Source organism: Penicillium concentricum (assembly GCF_028827145.1).
Source record: "Penicillium concentricum strain IBT 3081 chromosome Unknown utg000002l_segment0_segment0, whole genome shotgun sequence".
Classification (NCBI taxonomy): domain Eukaryota; kingdom Fungi; phylum Ascomycota; class Eurotiomycetes; order Eurotiales; family Aspergillaceae; genus Penicillium; species Penicillium concentricum.
Genome location: NW_026622755.1, coordinates 3,959,322 through 3,975,557, shown reverse-complemented (window position 1 = coordinate 3,975,557; position 16,236 = coordinate 3,959,322). Strand labels below are relative to the sequence as shown.

General features: G+C 48.7%; 6 protein-coding genes across 6 annotated transcripts; 3 read left to right on the top strand and 3 right to left on the bottom strand.

The window, feature by feature from the left end:
• Positions 1-724: 724 nt before the first annotated feature.
• N7517_005136 (amino acid permease) lies at positions 725-2,581 on the top strand (the record flags this gene model as incomplete). Its single annotated transcript, XM_056722866.1, has 3 exons — positions 725-986; positions 1,055-1,166; positions 1,234-2,581. 3 exons carry the CDS (start codon positions 725-727, stop codon positions 2,579-2,581), a joined length of 1,722 nt encoding a protein of 573 aa, XP_056579116.1.
• A 5,115-nt stretch (positions 2,582-7,696) lies between these two features.
• N7517_005135 (uncharacterized protein) lies at positions 7,697-7,906 on the bottom strand (the record flags this gene model as incomplete). The annotated part of the gene is made up of 1 exon (XM_056722865.1): positions 7,697-7,906. The coding sequence occupies one exon, from the start codon at positions 7,904-7,906 to the stop codon at positions 7,697-7,699; it is 210 nt and encodes a 69-aa protein (XP_056579115.1).
• Positions 7,907-8,187: 281 nt separating this feature from the next.
• Positions 8,188-9,967, top strand: N7517_005134 (C2H2-type zinc finger protein; the record flags this gene model as incomplete). The annotated part of the gene is made up of 3 exons (XM_056722864.1): positions 8,188-8,950; positions 9,047-9,814; positions 9,872-9,967. The coding sequence occupies 3 exons, from the start codon at positions 8,188-8,190 to the stop codon at positions 9,895-9,897; spliced, it is 1,557 nt and encodes a 518-aa protein (XP_056579114.1). The 3' UTR covers positions 9,898-9,967.
• Positions 9,968-10,871: 904 nt separating this feature from the next.
• On the top strand, positions 10,872-11,459 carry N7517_005133 (uncharacterized protein; the record flags this gene model as incomplete). Its single annotated transcript, XM_056722863.1, has 1 exon — positions 10,872-11,459. The coding sequence occupies one exon, from the start codon at positions 10,872-10,874 to the stop codon at positions 11,457-11,459; it is 588 nt and encodes a 195-aa protein (XP_056579113.1).
• Positions 11,460-12,054: 595 nt separating this feature from the next.
• N7517_005132 (agmatine deiminase family protein) lies at positions 12,055-13,293 on the bottom strand (the record flags this gene model as incomplete). The annotated part of the gene is made up of 1 exon (XM_056722862.1): positions 12,055-13,293. One exon carries the CDS (start codon positions 13,291-13,293, stop codon positions 12,055-12,057), a length of 1,239 nt encoding a protein of 412 aa, XP_056579112.1.
• A 985-nt stretch (positions 13,294-14,278) lies between these two features.
• On the bottom strand, positions 14,279-15,908 carry N7517_005131 (MFS transporter; the record flags this gene model as incomplete). Its single annotated transcript, XM_056722861.1, has 4 exons — positions 14,279-14,824; positions 14,879-15,519; positions 15,587-15,644; positions 15,786-15,908. The coding sequence occupies 4 exons, from the start codon at positions 15,906-15,908 to the stop codon at positions 14,279-14,281; spliced, it is 1,368 nt and encodes a 455-aa protein (XP_056579111.1).
• Positions 15,909-16,236: the final 328 nt, after the last annotated feature.

Below are 16,236 nucleotides of genomic sequence, written 5' to 3'. Positions count from 1 at the left end.
TTATCTTTGTTATCATGATAACCACATCTGCTGCAAGTACCACGCTAACCTTCAATGTTCTCTTAGGGCAGAAGTCCCGTGAGATACAACGCCTGGAGCTTCCCTGCTGGGACTGGCTACCCTCTCTGCCAAGATCGTAGCACCGATCGTCGAGGCCCTGTGCCTCGAATGAGCGGTGGTATCTCCCGTCTCTACAAATCACAAGCTTGCGAAGTAAGGCCATTCCCCTGCTCGAATAAGATACTTGTTTATTCAGCAGCTCATTATATCTTTTTAATTTATCAACATCGATGTCATTTGCCCTTATCGCGCCTCTTTGTACGGAGTACGGAGTACATTGCGGAAACAGCCTGGTTTCCATGAGGCGTTCCCCCTCACATATCCACCAGTCTTCGTCGTGCAACGGTGTCGGGTCGTCCGATAGATATCTATTATTCCAAGTTCGGTCTGGCTCTATTCCGGCTCGTTTAGAAACGCATGTCTAGTTGGTTCTTGAGATCGCCCATGCGCGGGGGCGAAAGCCAAAATGCCTCCGTGCTATGCATAGATAACATGACGGTACCCCCTGTCGGCCTGATGCTGAGCTATGTTATTATACTGTGATTTCCCTTGACTGTTGCTTGAAGGTGAAAACATTCTTGTTCACCCCTTGCATGGTCATCATTCTATTTCGTTGGTATATATATCGCATACATTAATTGCGGTACACCTGTTTACCTTGGCCATGGGCGCAAGCATGGAGACTAAAACGGCCGTTTCGGACATTTCTAAAAGACACCACGAGGTTAACGATGTCCAAGTGACTTCTGTGCTCCCGGATGGCGATGTGCCCTATACAGATCATGATATGGATGCCGATGAGAGGGTGATCACGGCGCTGGGTTACAAGCAAGAGTTCAAGCGCGAGTTCTCACTATGGACGACTTTCTGTGTCAGCTTTGCTGTTCTAGGGTTGCTACCGTCGTTTGCGAGTACCCTGTATTATGGTGAGTAATCACACATCTGTGTTTGTCAGATTGAGAATAAGATCTAGCTGACATTGATTGGATTAAAGGAATGGGATATGCCGGAACAGCGGGTATGGTCTGGGGCTGGATCATTGCCATGATATTCATCCAGTGCATTGCAATGTCGATGGCAGAGCTATGTTCAGCAATGCCGACTAGGTATGACACGCTGCGTGATATCGCATCCCAGAAGTTAGGGTTCGGGGAATGTTAACGTATTATACAGCGGCGGACTATACTACGCCGCAGCAGTCCTCGCACCTCCGGGTTACGGACCCTTCGCCGCCTGGATCACCGGCTGGTCCAACTGGATCGGACAGATAACTGCAGCGCCATCAGTTAACTACTCGCTCAGCGCAATGATCCTCGCAGCAGTCTCAATCCAAAACCCAGACTACACCCCGACACTATGGCACACCTTCCTGCTGACAACCCTCATCATGATCCTACACGCTGGAATCAGCAGCATGTCCACGAAGCATGTAGCGCAGTTCAACTCATGGGGTTCGACATTCAACTTCATCGCGCTGGTCGCAGTCATCATCATGATCCCCACCAACACAACAAACAGCCCGAAATTCACTCCCTCTAAACAAGTCTGGGGCGACATAACAAACCTAACCGACTTCCCCGACGGCGTCGCCGTGCTCATGACCTTTGTAGGCGTGATCTGGACGATGTCCGGCTACGACTCGCCGTTCCATTTGAGCGAGGAGTGCTCGAACGCGAGCATCGCCTCACCGCGCGCAATTGTGCTCACCTCCGGCGTGGGCGGGCTGATGGGCTGGTTCCTACAGCTGGTTGTTGCCTACACGGTGCTGGATATCGAGGCCGTTATCGATTCCGATCTGGGACAGCCTTGGGCGTCGTATTTGTTGCAGGTCATGCCGCAGAAAACGGCTATCGCTATCTTGGCTTTGACGATTGTCTGCGGGTTTTCTATGGGTCAGGGGTGTATGGTTGCTGCGTCACGGGTTACGTATGCATATGCTCGTGACGACTGCTTTCCGTTCTCGAATTACTGGAAGCGGGTGCATCCGTCCACGCAGACACCGGTTAATGCGGTTATACTGAATGCCATCCTTGGCATCTTGATGTGTCTTCTTATTCTGGCTGGAGAAGTGGCAATCGGTGCTTTGTTCTCTATTGGCGCTATTGCGCAGTTCTTTGCTTTTGCTATTCCTATCACTATCCGGGTGTTCTTTGTCGGTAATCGGTTCCGCAAGGGCCCCTGGCATCTGGGTCCCTTTGGTCCGTATATCGGTGCCGTTGGTGTTACGTTTGTGTTTTTGATGGTCCCAATCTTGTGTTTGCCTAGTGTTACTGGTAAGAACTTGACGGCTGAAGACATGAATTGGACTTCCCTTGTTTGGGGTGCACCAATGGTGGCGGTTACGATTTGGTGGTTTGTTGATGCCCATCGCTGGTTCAAAGGTCCTGTGGTCAATGTCGAGCATGCTATTCATGCGATTGAGCAGGAGCCGATCGTTAGTGAGGGCATCGAGCCTGAGCTTCGAGAGACCGAGGCAACTGCTTTGTCGCGCAAGGCGGATGATCCAGACAATCCTATCTAGGTTTCTGAGTTTGTGCAGAAGTCGTTATATCAGTTTGGATTTAAGATTTGATATTCATGTTGGTACTATATAACTTAATATTATACAACAGGTCGTAGCCACCTCTTGGAGGCCTGTCGCACGTCATTACATTTACGAAGTCTTTTTGGTCTTGTTTCAATCTTCTAGGAGCAGATGGAGACCATCAACCAAAGAGCTTTACGCCTCTCGGTCCAATGTATGCAAGATAGAAATATCTTCATCTTCCCCAGAGACTTTTATCTGGAAGTAGTAGTGATGGCAGATGAATCCACTGACAAAAATGTAAACATTCGCCACCTGCATGTCAGAAAGCACGGTATAGATCTGGCTCCATAAATATGGATCGATCTGACAGAGTCATATGGAGCCTGACCCAGTGCCCCTCCTGGTTAGATTTAGGTTGTGACGGGCGTGTGGTCCTTGATGATGGAGCAAATGGAGCAAATCCACTACTCCACCAGTCCCATATGGCCGAGATAAGGTTGACTGTATGAGATCTGTATGACATTCTGTGGACGGAAATAGGTTCATATTTTCTATTTATGTATTCTATCGGAGGGGGTGAAGAGCAATTGATACTCTTGCATATATACGACCTCGGGAATCAATTAGGGTTAGGCAAAATGGATATAGAGCACGCCATATTCCACCGTAAATGATATTATGGTATTCAAAGAAAAAGCCAGAGCTTAATATGCAAGAAATATACACTGCAGAACAACCATGTAGATTGCTGATCGTCTCTTGATTGCACTTTGTACACGGTACCTCCCACGCGAAGGAAGAATCTACACCACTTGACCTCTAAGAAAGCAGCAAACCGACCAACCAATTCATAGACCCTAAGAACAAGTCCAGACACGAAGCCAGCTATTCAAAACCCAATTCATTCCCCAAAGTACCGAAACCGAGCAACCGCTTCCCGCCCACGGCTAAGTACCTTGTACAACATGTTTTGCGCTGGGATCCCCGGGAAGAATCCTGTAAGCTCCACCACCCACCCCTGAGACCCCACCGGCGGTGGTGGACACTGAACATGGATGCAACGGAGAAAAACAAAAAATGGGTTGGAACAGAGATATGCTTAATCTGACTCCAGATGGGGGGCAAACCCACCCTAACACGAGGAGCCATCTAGCAATAAGGCCCACTTGTATACTACCATTTCATTGCAAGATAGATCCCTATATAAATATCTATAGTGCGCAATAGGTCATATTTTAACGTTGGAGTCTCGAAAGTCAAAACCCTCTCTGATCGAGAAAAGCCAAAAGCGCCAACCGCAAGAACAAGAATGCGAACAAAAAACGTGTGGTACAGCCGTACAGCCCCTCTCTCCCGGGCTGATTGCAGTCTCGATCGTCACTGTCAGGGGTAGAACAGAGATCGGCAAGTCTACGTCATGTATCTTGAAGCTTTGAAAGGATCTGAGTTCCATGGATGTTCTTGAGGTTCCTGGATTTGAGTGGACCGTTAGAAGTTTCCAAGGTTCTCTTTTTTGGTTTCACAGATTTTGTACCTTGGATTAGAAGGAAAAAAAAAAAACCTTGAAGAGTTGCCAAGTGGCTGTTTTTGGGTCGGGGGTGAGCCGAGTCTGTATTGTACGTTACACAAATTTACGCCCTTTTGCCTTTTTCCCACTGCGAACTGGTATATTTGCATTACTTCGGCCCGGGCTACATTTTAGGCGCAATTTATGCAAGTTCTAATATGGTTTGTTCAAGCATTCCCCAAGGTTACACTGCAAACAGAAAATCCAAGGCTCACATATGAAATAACCTTTTCGTATTTCAAAATATGGTAGCGAGGTGAGATATTAATAGGCGAATCATATATGTATAGCCATTCTATCGAATTATATCCGAAACCCGTGACGCGGCCAGGGGAGAAATTCCCTCGGTACGAATTACTTCCCCTATGGTTCAATGATATGGAACATGGAAGAATAGAAATCTGACCCCATCCCCATGTACATGGATACCCACAGAACACATGGGAAAATGGAGAAAGATGGAGAGATATATGGAATGGGACTGTAACCACTATTTTGACATTTAACTCAAAAGTCAATTTCAAAGTTAACCTCTCTTTTTGCAATACCTCAATACCGATTAAAAATGAAATGCAAGTCAGATCCCCCCCCGAGGACCTTCCGAAAAAAAAAAAGCGCTACTCCCATCTGGGCACCGACTACAGGCATCGACAGCCTATGAGGTCGGTGGCGGCACGATCCTCTCGTCCGCTGGAGCAGATGGTGGCTCCTGATTGGATGAATGTATTCCTGAAACTCGGCGATCCGGACTTGGCTTCAGCGGTGTTTTCCGGCCTATGCCGGGAATAAGGCCTTTTTGTTGTGTATCGGATGTTGACGATCGGATATAGGGCGCTTTCGGGTGTGCGTTGTAAAGATCGTGTAGACCACGTCGACCATGTCGTTTTTAGTTTCTCTAATATTTTCTGTTAAAGAGTGGCTCTTGTTTTTACCTTCAACGTAGGTTACAATATATCACCACGTGATATCCTATTCGGCAGCGATGGGGACTGGGGCGGGATCTACATCTCGCGCGCGCTATTCTCTCCTATCCCGGTTGATACTCCCAACACCTTAAGCATCCGGACAATTTAGCCCCCCAGTTCCGTAGTGGGTTTTATATATTCGAATAGGTTCAGGAAAAAAAGAAGTGGCGATCTTAGGCTCGTTTGTATAGAACTAGTCTAACACTAACAAAATAGGTAATTATTAGTAACAAATATGCATTGACAACCCCCTGATATTCCAAAAATTAAAGACTCGGGAAAAGCCTCACCGTACTTTGCGAACCGGTACGGGGACTGGGTAGTGGAGTCCGTGAACTCCCGGCATTGATGCCGAGTGTATTTTGCAAAGCCACCTGCCACTTCAATACACCGCGTTTAATATTTCTCAAGCCACCAACTAATTTCTGTCCCGAATCCTTTTAGGCAGGATAAAGAGACAAAAATCTAATTAGATATATGCCTCCAATCCTACATTGTACACGATATTTCGTACATTGAATATACGTGTACACTCCGTACACATACCGAGGTGAAACAAAGTGGAAGGTCAAGCGAACTTCCTTTTACGTCGTAGCTTGGAATCATTCTCGCCCCTTGGCGGAATCTGATTATAATATATATTAAAAGTATAAATATCTCAATGCATTATAGCGTACGAATTTCAGATCAGGTGGTCAGTCCAATATTTCTGCAGAACCCTGGTCGAAGCCTTCCAGGTCCACAATCGAAGCGGGAGAAGCTCTTGCGAAGAGGTGGAGAAGGAGGGGCAGGGATGTTGGGTCCGGAATACAGATCATCTCCGGCAAATATACAAACATGATTTGATAAAGTTTTATCTAGATGTTGAGGATATCCCGTTGTGATAAACGTAGTCAGGACTCGAATGGCGCGCAGGATCTGAAACTTTAGTCGTGTTACTCGGTCGAGATGTTCGGCTTAATAATAGAAATATGAAATGTCAAAGTACGCTAACCTCCTGGATTGTACCTATGTCAGGCCACGGAAGTAGCCATGTCCAATAGGGGGAACCCCCTGAATGCCAATTTTGTCTAGATCATTCCTGTGTGGCTGAACCTAGGAGAAACACTCCTCTATTTTCCCTATATTGGAGCACCTAGGCAGCAATAGTATTAGTGTCCCAGTGAGACAATTAAACTTATACCATCAAGAGACCAATACGCTTAGTTTTCTTTTTATGGTATAGTTCGGGTCATGTTTCATTTCGAGTCAGCCCGTGAAGCTAAGTGCGGAAACCCATTGCGGAACAACAAGCGGCTACGGCGCATCCACTAAATAGGGCAACACTGCATGGCCGTTGCAGCAAACCGGTCGGACATCCCCCAGTCTTCCCTAAAGAGGGCCTAAGAACGCATGCCCCCTCTTCTGGAGACGTGCCATGTACATCCGGCCTGCATGCAGGGAGCCAACTCTAGGCTGCAGGCCGAGGGATGCATGATGAGGTCTTCTATCACCGAGCTCAATGAAGCTCATCTTCCCGGCCCCCCGGCACTCCCCCAGATGACGTGCTTGAAGAGATCAGTGCCTCGGTGTAAAGTGGGAGTCTTAAGTGGACTGAGATCTTATCTATCTACATACTTGAAAGATAGTATCTTATAGTACGGAGTAAATTCAAAGGGACTTTACGGAGTGGTCGAGGAATAGTGTGAATACATATCAGATCTCATCTCCATGTCAGCTGCGGGGCCTGTCAGCCACTGCGGAGCCCAAAACAAAGAAGAGCCAGGGTCACTCATAATCCACCCTCGGGGAGATGGCTCCATCTTCAATTATAAGATCTACTTTCACATCAGATATACAACGACATAGTTGGATAGTTTCAGTAGTCAGGCCCAATGGCAGTTTAGTAAAGAGACTGCGGAGGCCAAGAAATAGACTCTACAGCATGTGGTGAGCCTTAATGTTTTGGTACATTCTATAGAGTACATGATATATCCCGGGGGATAATCAGATTGCATATGATATGAATATATGGAGGACATCATATATTTGACTATGGTTTCGGGGCTTTATTAACATCCGTCCACGGATATACCTTGGAAGTGCGTCATCATGTCCGGACGCGTAGGGAGATTAAAAATTGAGATTTGACGATGTGTCCGTGTCTACTCCGTATGTGTCTATTTGATTATGTTCTCCTTTTTTCCTTATATTTCTTTCTATTCTTTCTATTCCTTGTAAATCTAAATCTAAATCTGATAATATCAATAAATCATAAATCCAATAATCCCAAATCCCAATACGTCTACACTACCGCTATCGGCCATAGTTCGGAAGACGGCCGTGTAAAATTTGTAATTTTAAATTGAAAATACTGTAATTACATGTATTTTTTCACTCTTTTTTTTTTTTCTTCTCTCGCCTCTTGCCTCCCCGAGGAACGATCGTCTTTTTTCGTCTTTTCTCGTCTTTTCTGTCTTTTTTCTGTCTTTTTTTTTATTTCGACCCGGTCTTCCTTAGAATTTTCCTTTTCGTCTTTACCAAGAAACTCGTCCCCCATTTTCTTCTTCTTCCCCCAATTTCCCCCAATTCTTCAATTCAATTCTCCTGCATCAATTTCTTCATTTCCATTTGAAATATTTCCTTTCTATCGGCTATTTCAAGAGTCAATTCCTCGATCTTAAGGATTACCTTGACGCGAAGCAGATCTCGGACTAGTTGTTTTTGCTGCGAGAGACCCACTTGCACGCCCGCTTCTTCGGTGGATACAGAACCATCGACGGTGACAACGTGCGGATAAATCACCATCCTATTTTTTTCTTCTGGTGGGTGACCGTGGGGAATCTTCTTCAATTAAGCATCTCTTTTCTTCCTCTTCTCTCTTCGTGTGGAGTCAACTCGTGTGAACCCGTGAACCCCCGTGAGACCCTGTGACCGTTTGCCTCTCTCTTTCTGTTCGCAGGAAAATTTTCAAACAAGGAGCTTCCTTTGCTTCAAAGAAAAAAAATTTATCCAGAGTGCAGGTTTGATGATTGAGTTACCGTGAACAACTTATTTCTTTTTCCTACACAATCTTTCCTCTGTCTACGATGGATCCCAGATCTCACCCTTCCCGTCCTCCATCCACCAGCCTGCCTCCAGGCTCCACGCCCATGTCTTCGACTCCCATCTCGAGCATGCACATGCCACAATACTCGATGCAGCCGCAGTATCCGGTTTCGCAGCCGCATACTCTGCCTCCTTTGCAGCCTCACCACCCTCAGTCGCCCGCGCCTCACCATTACATGGGACAGCCTTACCGTCCGGATTTGTCGCGGTACCCTCCGTCAACTCACGATGTCTACGGGGGTTCCCAGGCCCCTATGATGCCGCACACGACTGTCGGTAGCCTTCCGCCATCGTCTCTGTTGAACCTTCCTAACCCTCAAACACAGGCGCATCAGCAGTACCCCCCACCTCCGAGTGTGCTTCCGCCCGCATCCACCGCTCAGAGCTACCCTCAGCCGATTGCTCCGGCACCCCCACGCGACCGTCGTCCGGATTTCAATGGTCTTCCCTCCGGTGCCTTTAGTTACTCCGATGGCAAGGGTTGGGGTATGACTCCTGATGTGAATGGCGCGAATGGCTCTCCCTACGCCAAGGAACCTCCACGGACGCAGGTCGTGGGCTCTCAGGGCCGCCGTGGCATCTTGCCCAGTGTCCCGGGCCGCGCGACCCCGGTTTCCAACGGTGTCAATGGTACAGCTAAGAGCACGACTATTCCCGCTAAGGATGCGGATGGCAAATTCCCCTGCCCGCACTGTAACAAGACTTACCTCCACGCCAAGCACCTCAAGCGCCATCTGTTGAGACGTGAGTTTTTTTGGATGCCAGATTGAAGGAAAAAAGATAATTTCCCCAAAATGATCGAGATTTGCTAACAGACCTATTTTTTTCTGATTCGTATAGACACCGGTGACCGCCCCTACATGTGTGTTCTTTGCAAGGACACTTTCTCCCGCAGTGATATTTTGAAGCGTCACTTCCAAAAGTGCTCAATCCGTCGGGGTAACCCGACCGGTGCGACTCACTTGTCCCACCCTCAGGCCCATCTGAAGCGGTCTCAGCAGCAAGCAGCTGCGGCTGCCGCGGCTAACCCCCCCAAGCCGCTCCAGGATGAAGTCAGTAATCCCGTCCCCCACTCCAATGGCGTTATGGGTGCGCAATTCGATGGGGCCGTGAATGGCAATGGCATGGCTACAGGCCGTCCTGCCTACACGGATCAGCAGCCGCTAGGCTTCACGATGCAGTCTGTCAACGGCATGAACCGTGGTCCCGGTGACGACGCGTTCTCCGCTGGCCAGGCGCACGCGCGAGCCTCGTGGATGGCTGGACCCAAGCAGAATCAGTATCTCATGCAGCCTGGTGTCGATGCCCATGGCCAGCAGCTGACGGTTGATCGTCCCCTTGAACAGGTAAAGCCCCCGGTCTATCATGACCACAAACCGGTCATGCCCGGTCCCCATTCACATCACCCGGGTGTTGACTGGAATTCGATGTTTCAGCACGGTTCTTCCGACGGTTACATTAACCCCGTTTTCCCCCACTCCATGGCCGCGGGCCAGGAGCCGATCCACGCTCCCGTCGACCACGACCGCAAGTTCTACCCCGCCTCGACCGGTCCTGAGAGCGGTATGAACGGACTGTACCTTGCTTCGACTACGCTGAGCGGAGACGGTTAGTTCTTACCTTTTCTACTTTGATTATGACACTTATTCTGACAATAATATGCAGGTACCGTGCAGCCCGCGAGACAGTAGACGGTGAATTCGATCAGAAAGCAAGATGATGACTACGAGGCATGAGATTGAAAAAGCGTTTCGACGAAACAAGAAACCAAGGGTTTCTGCTTCTTCACGCCGTGGGTAGGACTATTGCTCTCCACCCTCTCAGCTGTTGTTTCTAGGCCTTCATCCCTGGCTTCTCTGCTGGTGCAAATCCACTGGTCACGATGTCTCAGCAAACCCGTTTACGATAGTCCTTTTGGTTCGTTCGCTTCCGGCTTTCAGCTTGCGGTGTTTCGTACTCCTAGCGTCCCCGTTCCGGTCTTGTTTTAGTATCGTTGGTCCTCGATCTATCTTTTTCTTTTATTCTGATCCCATCCGGTGTGGGTGTGCATTCTTACATAAGTGGTTTGCGAGTCTGGTTATCTTTTATCTTGAACCCCCGATGAGAGGGGCAGATGGTATGGTGGGTGGTTTGTTCGGCGTCCACAACATAGACATGGGCATGTGTTCATCTTTTGCGCGAGTGTTCGACATCAGAAAGAAGAAAAGCTTTTTTTTATATATTATCTTTTATGGGATGGTTGTTGTCGAATTACCATGTTTCTTTCATTCTTGCAGTCCATTTGTGCTTTTACCTTTGTTTTTCTGCATCGCATGGCCTCTTTTCTCGTGTAAAGTCGGCATGGCAGGACATATGTGTGCTCCGGGAATTTCTTTTAAGGTGTTTTGGGGTTAAAAAAGCAGTTAGAAATAGACTTGAGATCCATTTGACCTGCGCAATTCAATTAGTATCATCTGATCTATACACAGCGGAGTAGCGGAGTAGCAGAGAAATGGAGAAAATGGATACCCGGAAACTTCCTAAGTAACGTCATGGCCATAATCGAGCGCCCGTGATTGGAGCGCCTACGGGATCGGGATCTTTCGAAACACTCCTCTGTTCTACATGTTCTACATGTTCTACACATATTCACTTCTCTATACAGTCTATACAGATCTGTCCCACCATGTCCAGCAACCGACCATTCCTCGCCAACTTCCTGGCCGCCTTCCGCGCCCAGTCAACCTATAAACCCACCCAGCAAGTCGGCACAACCTCAACCATCTCCTCCGCCCAAATCTCCCAGAGTGCCCGCGCCATCGCCACAAAAGCAGCAAACACAGCCCAAGGCTCCTCAGCACCATCATCCGCTTCCGCACCTCACCACACTCACCATCACAACCACCACACCCACACATCCTCTACCAACTCCTCGGCAACAACTACAGCACCAGCCGGTCCAGTCCAAGGCCCAAGTCCAGCCCCTGCACACCATTACCACCACGACCAACCATCCGTCCCCTCCACACCACCATCATCCACTTCAACACCTATCCCGATCAACCGTGGCCCTGCAGACCGCCAGCGCCGCGGGAGTGACTCATCCAGCGGCTCGGGTGGATTCCGCGATGCTATAGGTCCGGAGAAGTGGTATATTGGTGGGAGGACGCCGGCTGGTGAAGAGCGCTTTTATCGGCTCGGGATGGTTACGAAGGGTGGGGGGCGGCTTGGCGGGAGTGGGCGGGTGGGGAGTATTGATCAGTTGAGTCTTTGAGGCATAAGATGTGGGGGGGATGGAGTCTCGGGAGGGTTTTTATATGGGGGTTGGTGTTGGTTGTGTTCTGGGTGGGCTCTGACTTGGATGTCCGTGGCTATCATCCTGGGACGGCAATCGGATGCTTGATCGGATTGTTCTGCTTCATTACGAGGTTTATTCGTGTTTATTCTTTTGGCCTTTTCTCGCCCGCGCGTTTTTGGTTTGTTATATGGTGCGGCATTACTGGGTTCTCTGATATCTGTCTAGGTCTGGAATATGGATTTGGCGGAAGATATCGGGTTCCAAATGGGAATCTTGGTTTCTTGCTGGTGATTTTGCTGGTACAAAAGAACCCCAAAAAAAGATATACATCTTACACTATTCTACATGAGTTATGATTTGCGTGGGGACGAGTGGTTTGTTTAGTCTATCTTTTGGCTTTTCCCTCTCCTCTCTTTTCGTTCTACATTCTTCGACACTTCAAAAACATTTTTTGATACCACTCAATATTACTCAAATATTGTTGGGATATTTTCCTGCATATGCACGGATAAAGTATTAGGTTAAATTTCGTACCTGACTGTCAAGTAAAAGATGAGATTCTGCAACCCCCTCACACCACCTGCTGCGTAACACAATGCAGCACACCCCCAGTCCTGGGCAAGGCATTAACCTCAACTTGACGAACCTCCCTATCAGGAACCAGACTCTTGAACAACTCAAAAGCCTTCGCATCAGCCTCAGCATCCCCAAATGCCGGCATAACCAGGCCCCCGTTAACGAAATAAAAGTTAACGTACGAAACCGCCGGCGCTTCCTCCTCCCCAGCAAGATCCCCCTTAGCGCAGCTCGGATCCGGCTCAACAACATCATGAACCTCGAAGCGCCGTCCATGTGCATCAGTAGATTTCTCCAAGACCTCCCGAATCTCTGAATAGACCTCCCAATGCACCTTCTCCGCCTTCTCATGCGGACGACAGACAACAACAACCCCAGGCCTCACAAACCTCGCCTCAGCATCAACATGCACATCCGTAACATCCAGCCCAACCCGACCAGGAAACCAGATAAAAGTATTAACACCTAGCAACCGGCCAAGCTCAGCCTCGATTTCCGCCTTCCCGAGTCCAGGATTCCGCGCATCCCCAATAATACTACTCTCCGTCGCCATAAACGTCCCCTCACCGTCGACTTCAATTCCGCCGCCCTCAAGCCTGAGATCCGTCTGCACGCGCATAACAACATCCATCACAGCATCCGCATTCACATTCTCAAGATCCAGAACGGTACTCGCAAAAGCCGTGTTCTCGCGCATGGCCTCGTCATCCATGACCGGCCACTCCGCGTACTGCGGGGAATTCTCCAGCGCCTTTGCGGCTGCAGACGAGACACCGGCGCCGTAGATACGTTCTGTTGTTTTGTAGCCCCATTCGCAGAAGCGGAAGTCGATTGCGTAGCGGGTTTTATCTGCTGCATCCGCGCTGCGGACGTAGACGGGGCCTGTGTCACGGATCCAGCAGTGGTTTGTTGGGGCTGGGATGATGCTTATGTTGGCGCGGTGCTGGGGTGGGAGGTTGGTTTGTTTGTCAAGGAGGGCTTGGGCTTGTGGGATGTCTTCTGGTCTGGTGTGGAGGCGGACGGGCTCGAAGGGTGCGATTGCTGCTGCGAGGGAGATTATCTCGTTGCTTGTTTTGGTGTGGAGTTCCGGTAGGGTGGAGCGGCGCGAGGGGAAGCTTAGGAGGGTTGCTAGGTGGGGGCTTGTTTCTGCTGGGCAGATGTATCGCTTTGTTTTGTCTGGTTGGTGCGCGAGGGCATGGTGCTGGATGTGCCAGGTTTTGTTGGTTGCGGGCATGGTTGTTGTTGGGTAGGTTGGTTGGAATAAGGGATTTGGATTAGTAGTTGACTGGTATGTGAGCTCGGGCTCTGAAGATCTGGATGGGTTAGATCCCATGTGTGTGGTACATGATGTGATGTTGATAGAGTGATATACTAACAGTGATAGATGCAAGTCTTGGGCTTTGGATAAAGTGAAGTGGCATGCGAAAGAATGTTCAGGACAGGTTGGGGTATTTATGCTGAATGTGAGATCCCAATGTGGTCAATATAAAGAGAGAAGAGAGAGATGTCAAATATGAGCCTAAACAGGTTGGACCATGAAGTCCGTATTGGGATAGTCCAGGCGATAACCTTAACATCATAGTGGAGCCTTTTATATGGGTCTAACCCTTTTTGAACCTTTCTATAGTTAGAGGATTAGAGGATTTTATCAAATGCTAGAAGTGATGCTAGCACTGTATAGATTGCACCCGTTCTATAAATCTATGAAATCACATGTCTCGGCTCTCAAGCTACTAGTAGAATTCACCGAGGGACTGTGTGTTGGCGACTTTAGGCCCCCATGGGGTTAGGACCATGTAGCCAGTTGGATCTCTTCCTTCTCTTGCTTTCTTTCCCTGATCTACTCCGATCCATAGTGAATACACTCGATCTCTCCATATCTCATTGTGTACACTCCCTGTACTCTGTTTTCTTGTTTTCCTGGCCTTGATAAATCGAGAAATCCAAACGATAGTAATCAAAGATCGCAGTTCCCTAGATTCATCCATTGAAGTATAATTAAAGATTGAAATACAAAATATGCGAAAGATTTCCGGTATATAATTATATCACAGATAGCAGCGCCTTATAAAAGCCGCTAATGTAGCCCTGGAGGGAATCCAGGTACAACGTATAGTTCCGAGGTGACCTACATGATATCATGTATGATGTAGGGCAATAGGCAGAACTGATACTTGCCTTCACCAGAAAAAAGTGCTGCCTAGCTGCGTAACCCGCATTTAACTCATTAAAGCCCTTTCCTCCTCACTTTCTCCCAACCACAACATCGGAAGTGCAGTAAGCGCTACCAAGACCCCCAAAGTGCCCGTCATCGCGCCCCACCCAAAACGATACTCGACAAACCCACCCCAAAGCGGTCCAAAGAATACTCCTGCAAATTGACACATGCTCTGCAATCCGAATCCTTGCGCCACAGCGCCTTTGGGCCCAAGTATTCCTGGGTCCTTGAGTTCCATCACCATGAGCGCCCGCTGCGTCTCAACGTACATGGCTGGCGCGCAGGCATGGAGGAATATTCCGGTAAGGAAGAGCAATGATACCAACAGAGCTATCTGCTCGTTCGACTTTGTCTGGACGAACCGGAGACATATGAGGGTAGGTGAGAGGGAAAGGAAACAGCCAAAGGCTACGAAGCGGGCACCGAACCTGTCGGTGAAGCTGCCAAACAACGGCTCGAAGAAAGCCGGGACGGCCATTGGGAGGAATATTAGCCCCATACCGAGGGCAGTCCAGCTAAAGGTCGTTTCGACAAATATGGGAAGGGTCTTGATATGATTAGCTAGTGTGCTTCATGTTAAGACATCGAGGCTGGTACATACCGCATCAAAAGCAGAAAGCAAGATTCCCTGGGCGAGAAGCGCCCACGAAGAGATCAATACTCGGCGCTGCTTGAGCATTCGGAAGATAACGAACCCCTTCCTTCTCTGTGGTTCGCGAGAACCGACAGATGGAATACGCTGCGCAGTATCCAGATCCGACTCCAAGTCTCCATTCGATTCTCCAATCCATTGAACAGCGACCTTCTTCTCGATCAAAATGAGACGCATAACCATATCAAGCGCAATAATAGGATACGCAAACCAGAACACGGCATCGTACCCGCCGGAATTATACACAACGCCTCCGAGGAACGGACCCAGCAAAAAGCCCGATGCAATTGCGGAGCCGAGATAACCTATCGTTTGACCGAGACGATCCTGGGACACGGCATCGCCGATGAGAGCGAATGCTGATACCACTACTAAAGCGGCTGCGATGCCTTGGAGTACACGAGCCGCGACAAACGCAGCGGTGGAATGCGCCAGCTGCAAGACCAGCATGCAGACGGCTAATACGACCAGCGCACCGATGAAGGGTAGTCGACGTGTGCGTCCGCGGTCGACCAGGTAGCCGAATATGGGACACATCAGCAGAGCCGTGCCTGCTTCTGACATGAGAAGGACGCTGACCCAATATTCTCCTGTTTAAAGGTAAGTATGCGAGAATTTGGAAGGAAAGCTGTTAGCGAGGACAGGAACAAGACATACGGTGCTCAAATTCGACTCCAGCTCGGGTCATGAGGGCTGTCGGCATCACGGGAACTATCTGTGGTTCGTTGATTCTGTATCCAATTCACATTATAGAAGTGGGCTTTGCTTACCATGGCATATAGGAGGAATTCCTTATTCCAATTGAGTCTTTGTCAGTTAGGGACTTATGATACTAGCCAACTAGGCTCTCACATACCGTGAAGGTAGACATCCAAACTGCAGCAATGATAAAACTTGTCGAGGAACGACATTTCAACAGCCAGGGGGCACGCTTTCCCCCTGGCTTTCTCTTGAGGTTTGATAGATTACCTATAGTCATGATTGCCTCGGGGGAAAAACGAGCGCTTGTCTGTGAGATGGAACAAAGAAGTTCCTCGGTAATCCGAATCACTATGGATTTTCAAATAACCCGAAAGCAGTCAAAAGCTAAGAGTCAAGCAGAACCGGAAATTAGTCGCTAAATACCAGGCATAATTGGCAAGTGAAGACTCTTTGGTGAACAAAGAAGAAGCAAGAAGCCCGTCAGCCCAGCCTTGGCCGAGAATCGGAGAGAGCTTGCCTGGCTTTTACTCATCGACGCCTCATCCAATCGCGGGATATAATGTTGATTGATAGGGCTTGGAAATGTGCACTGCATGCAAGATTCG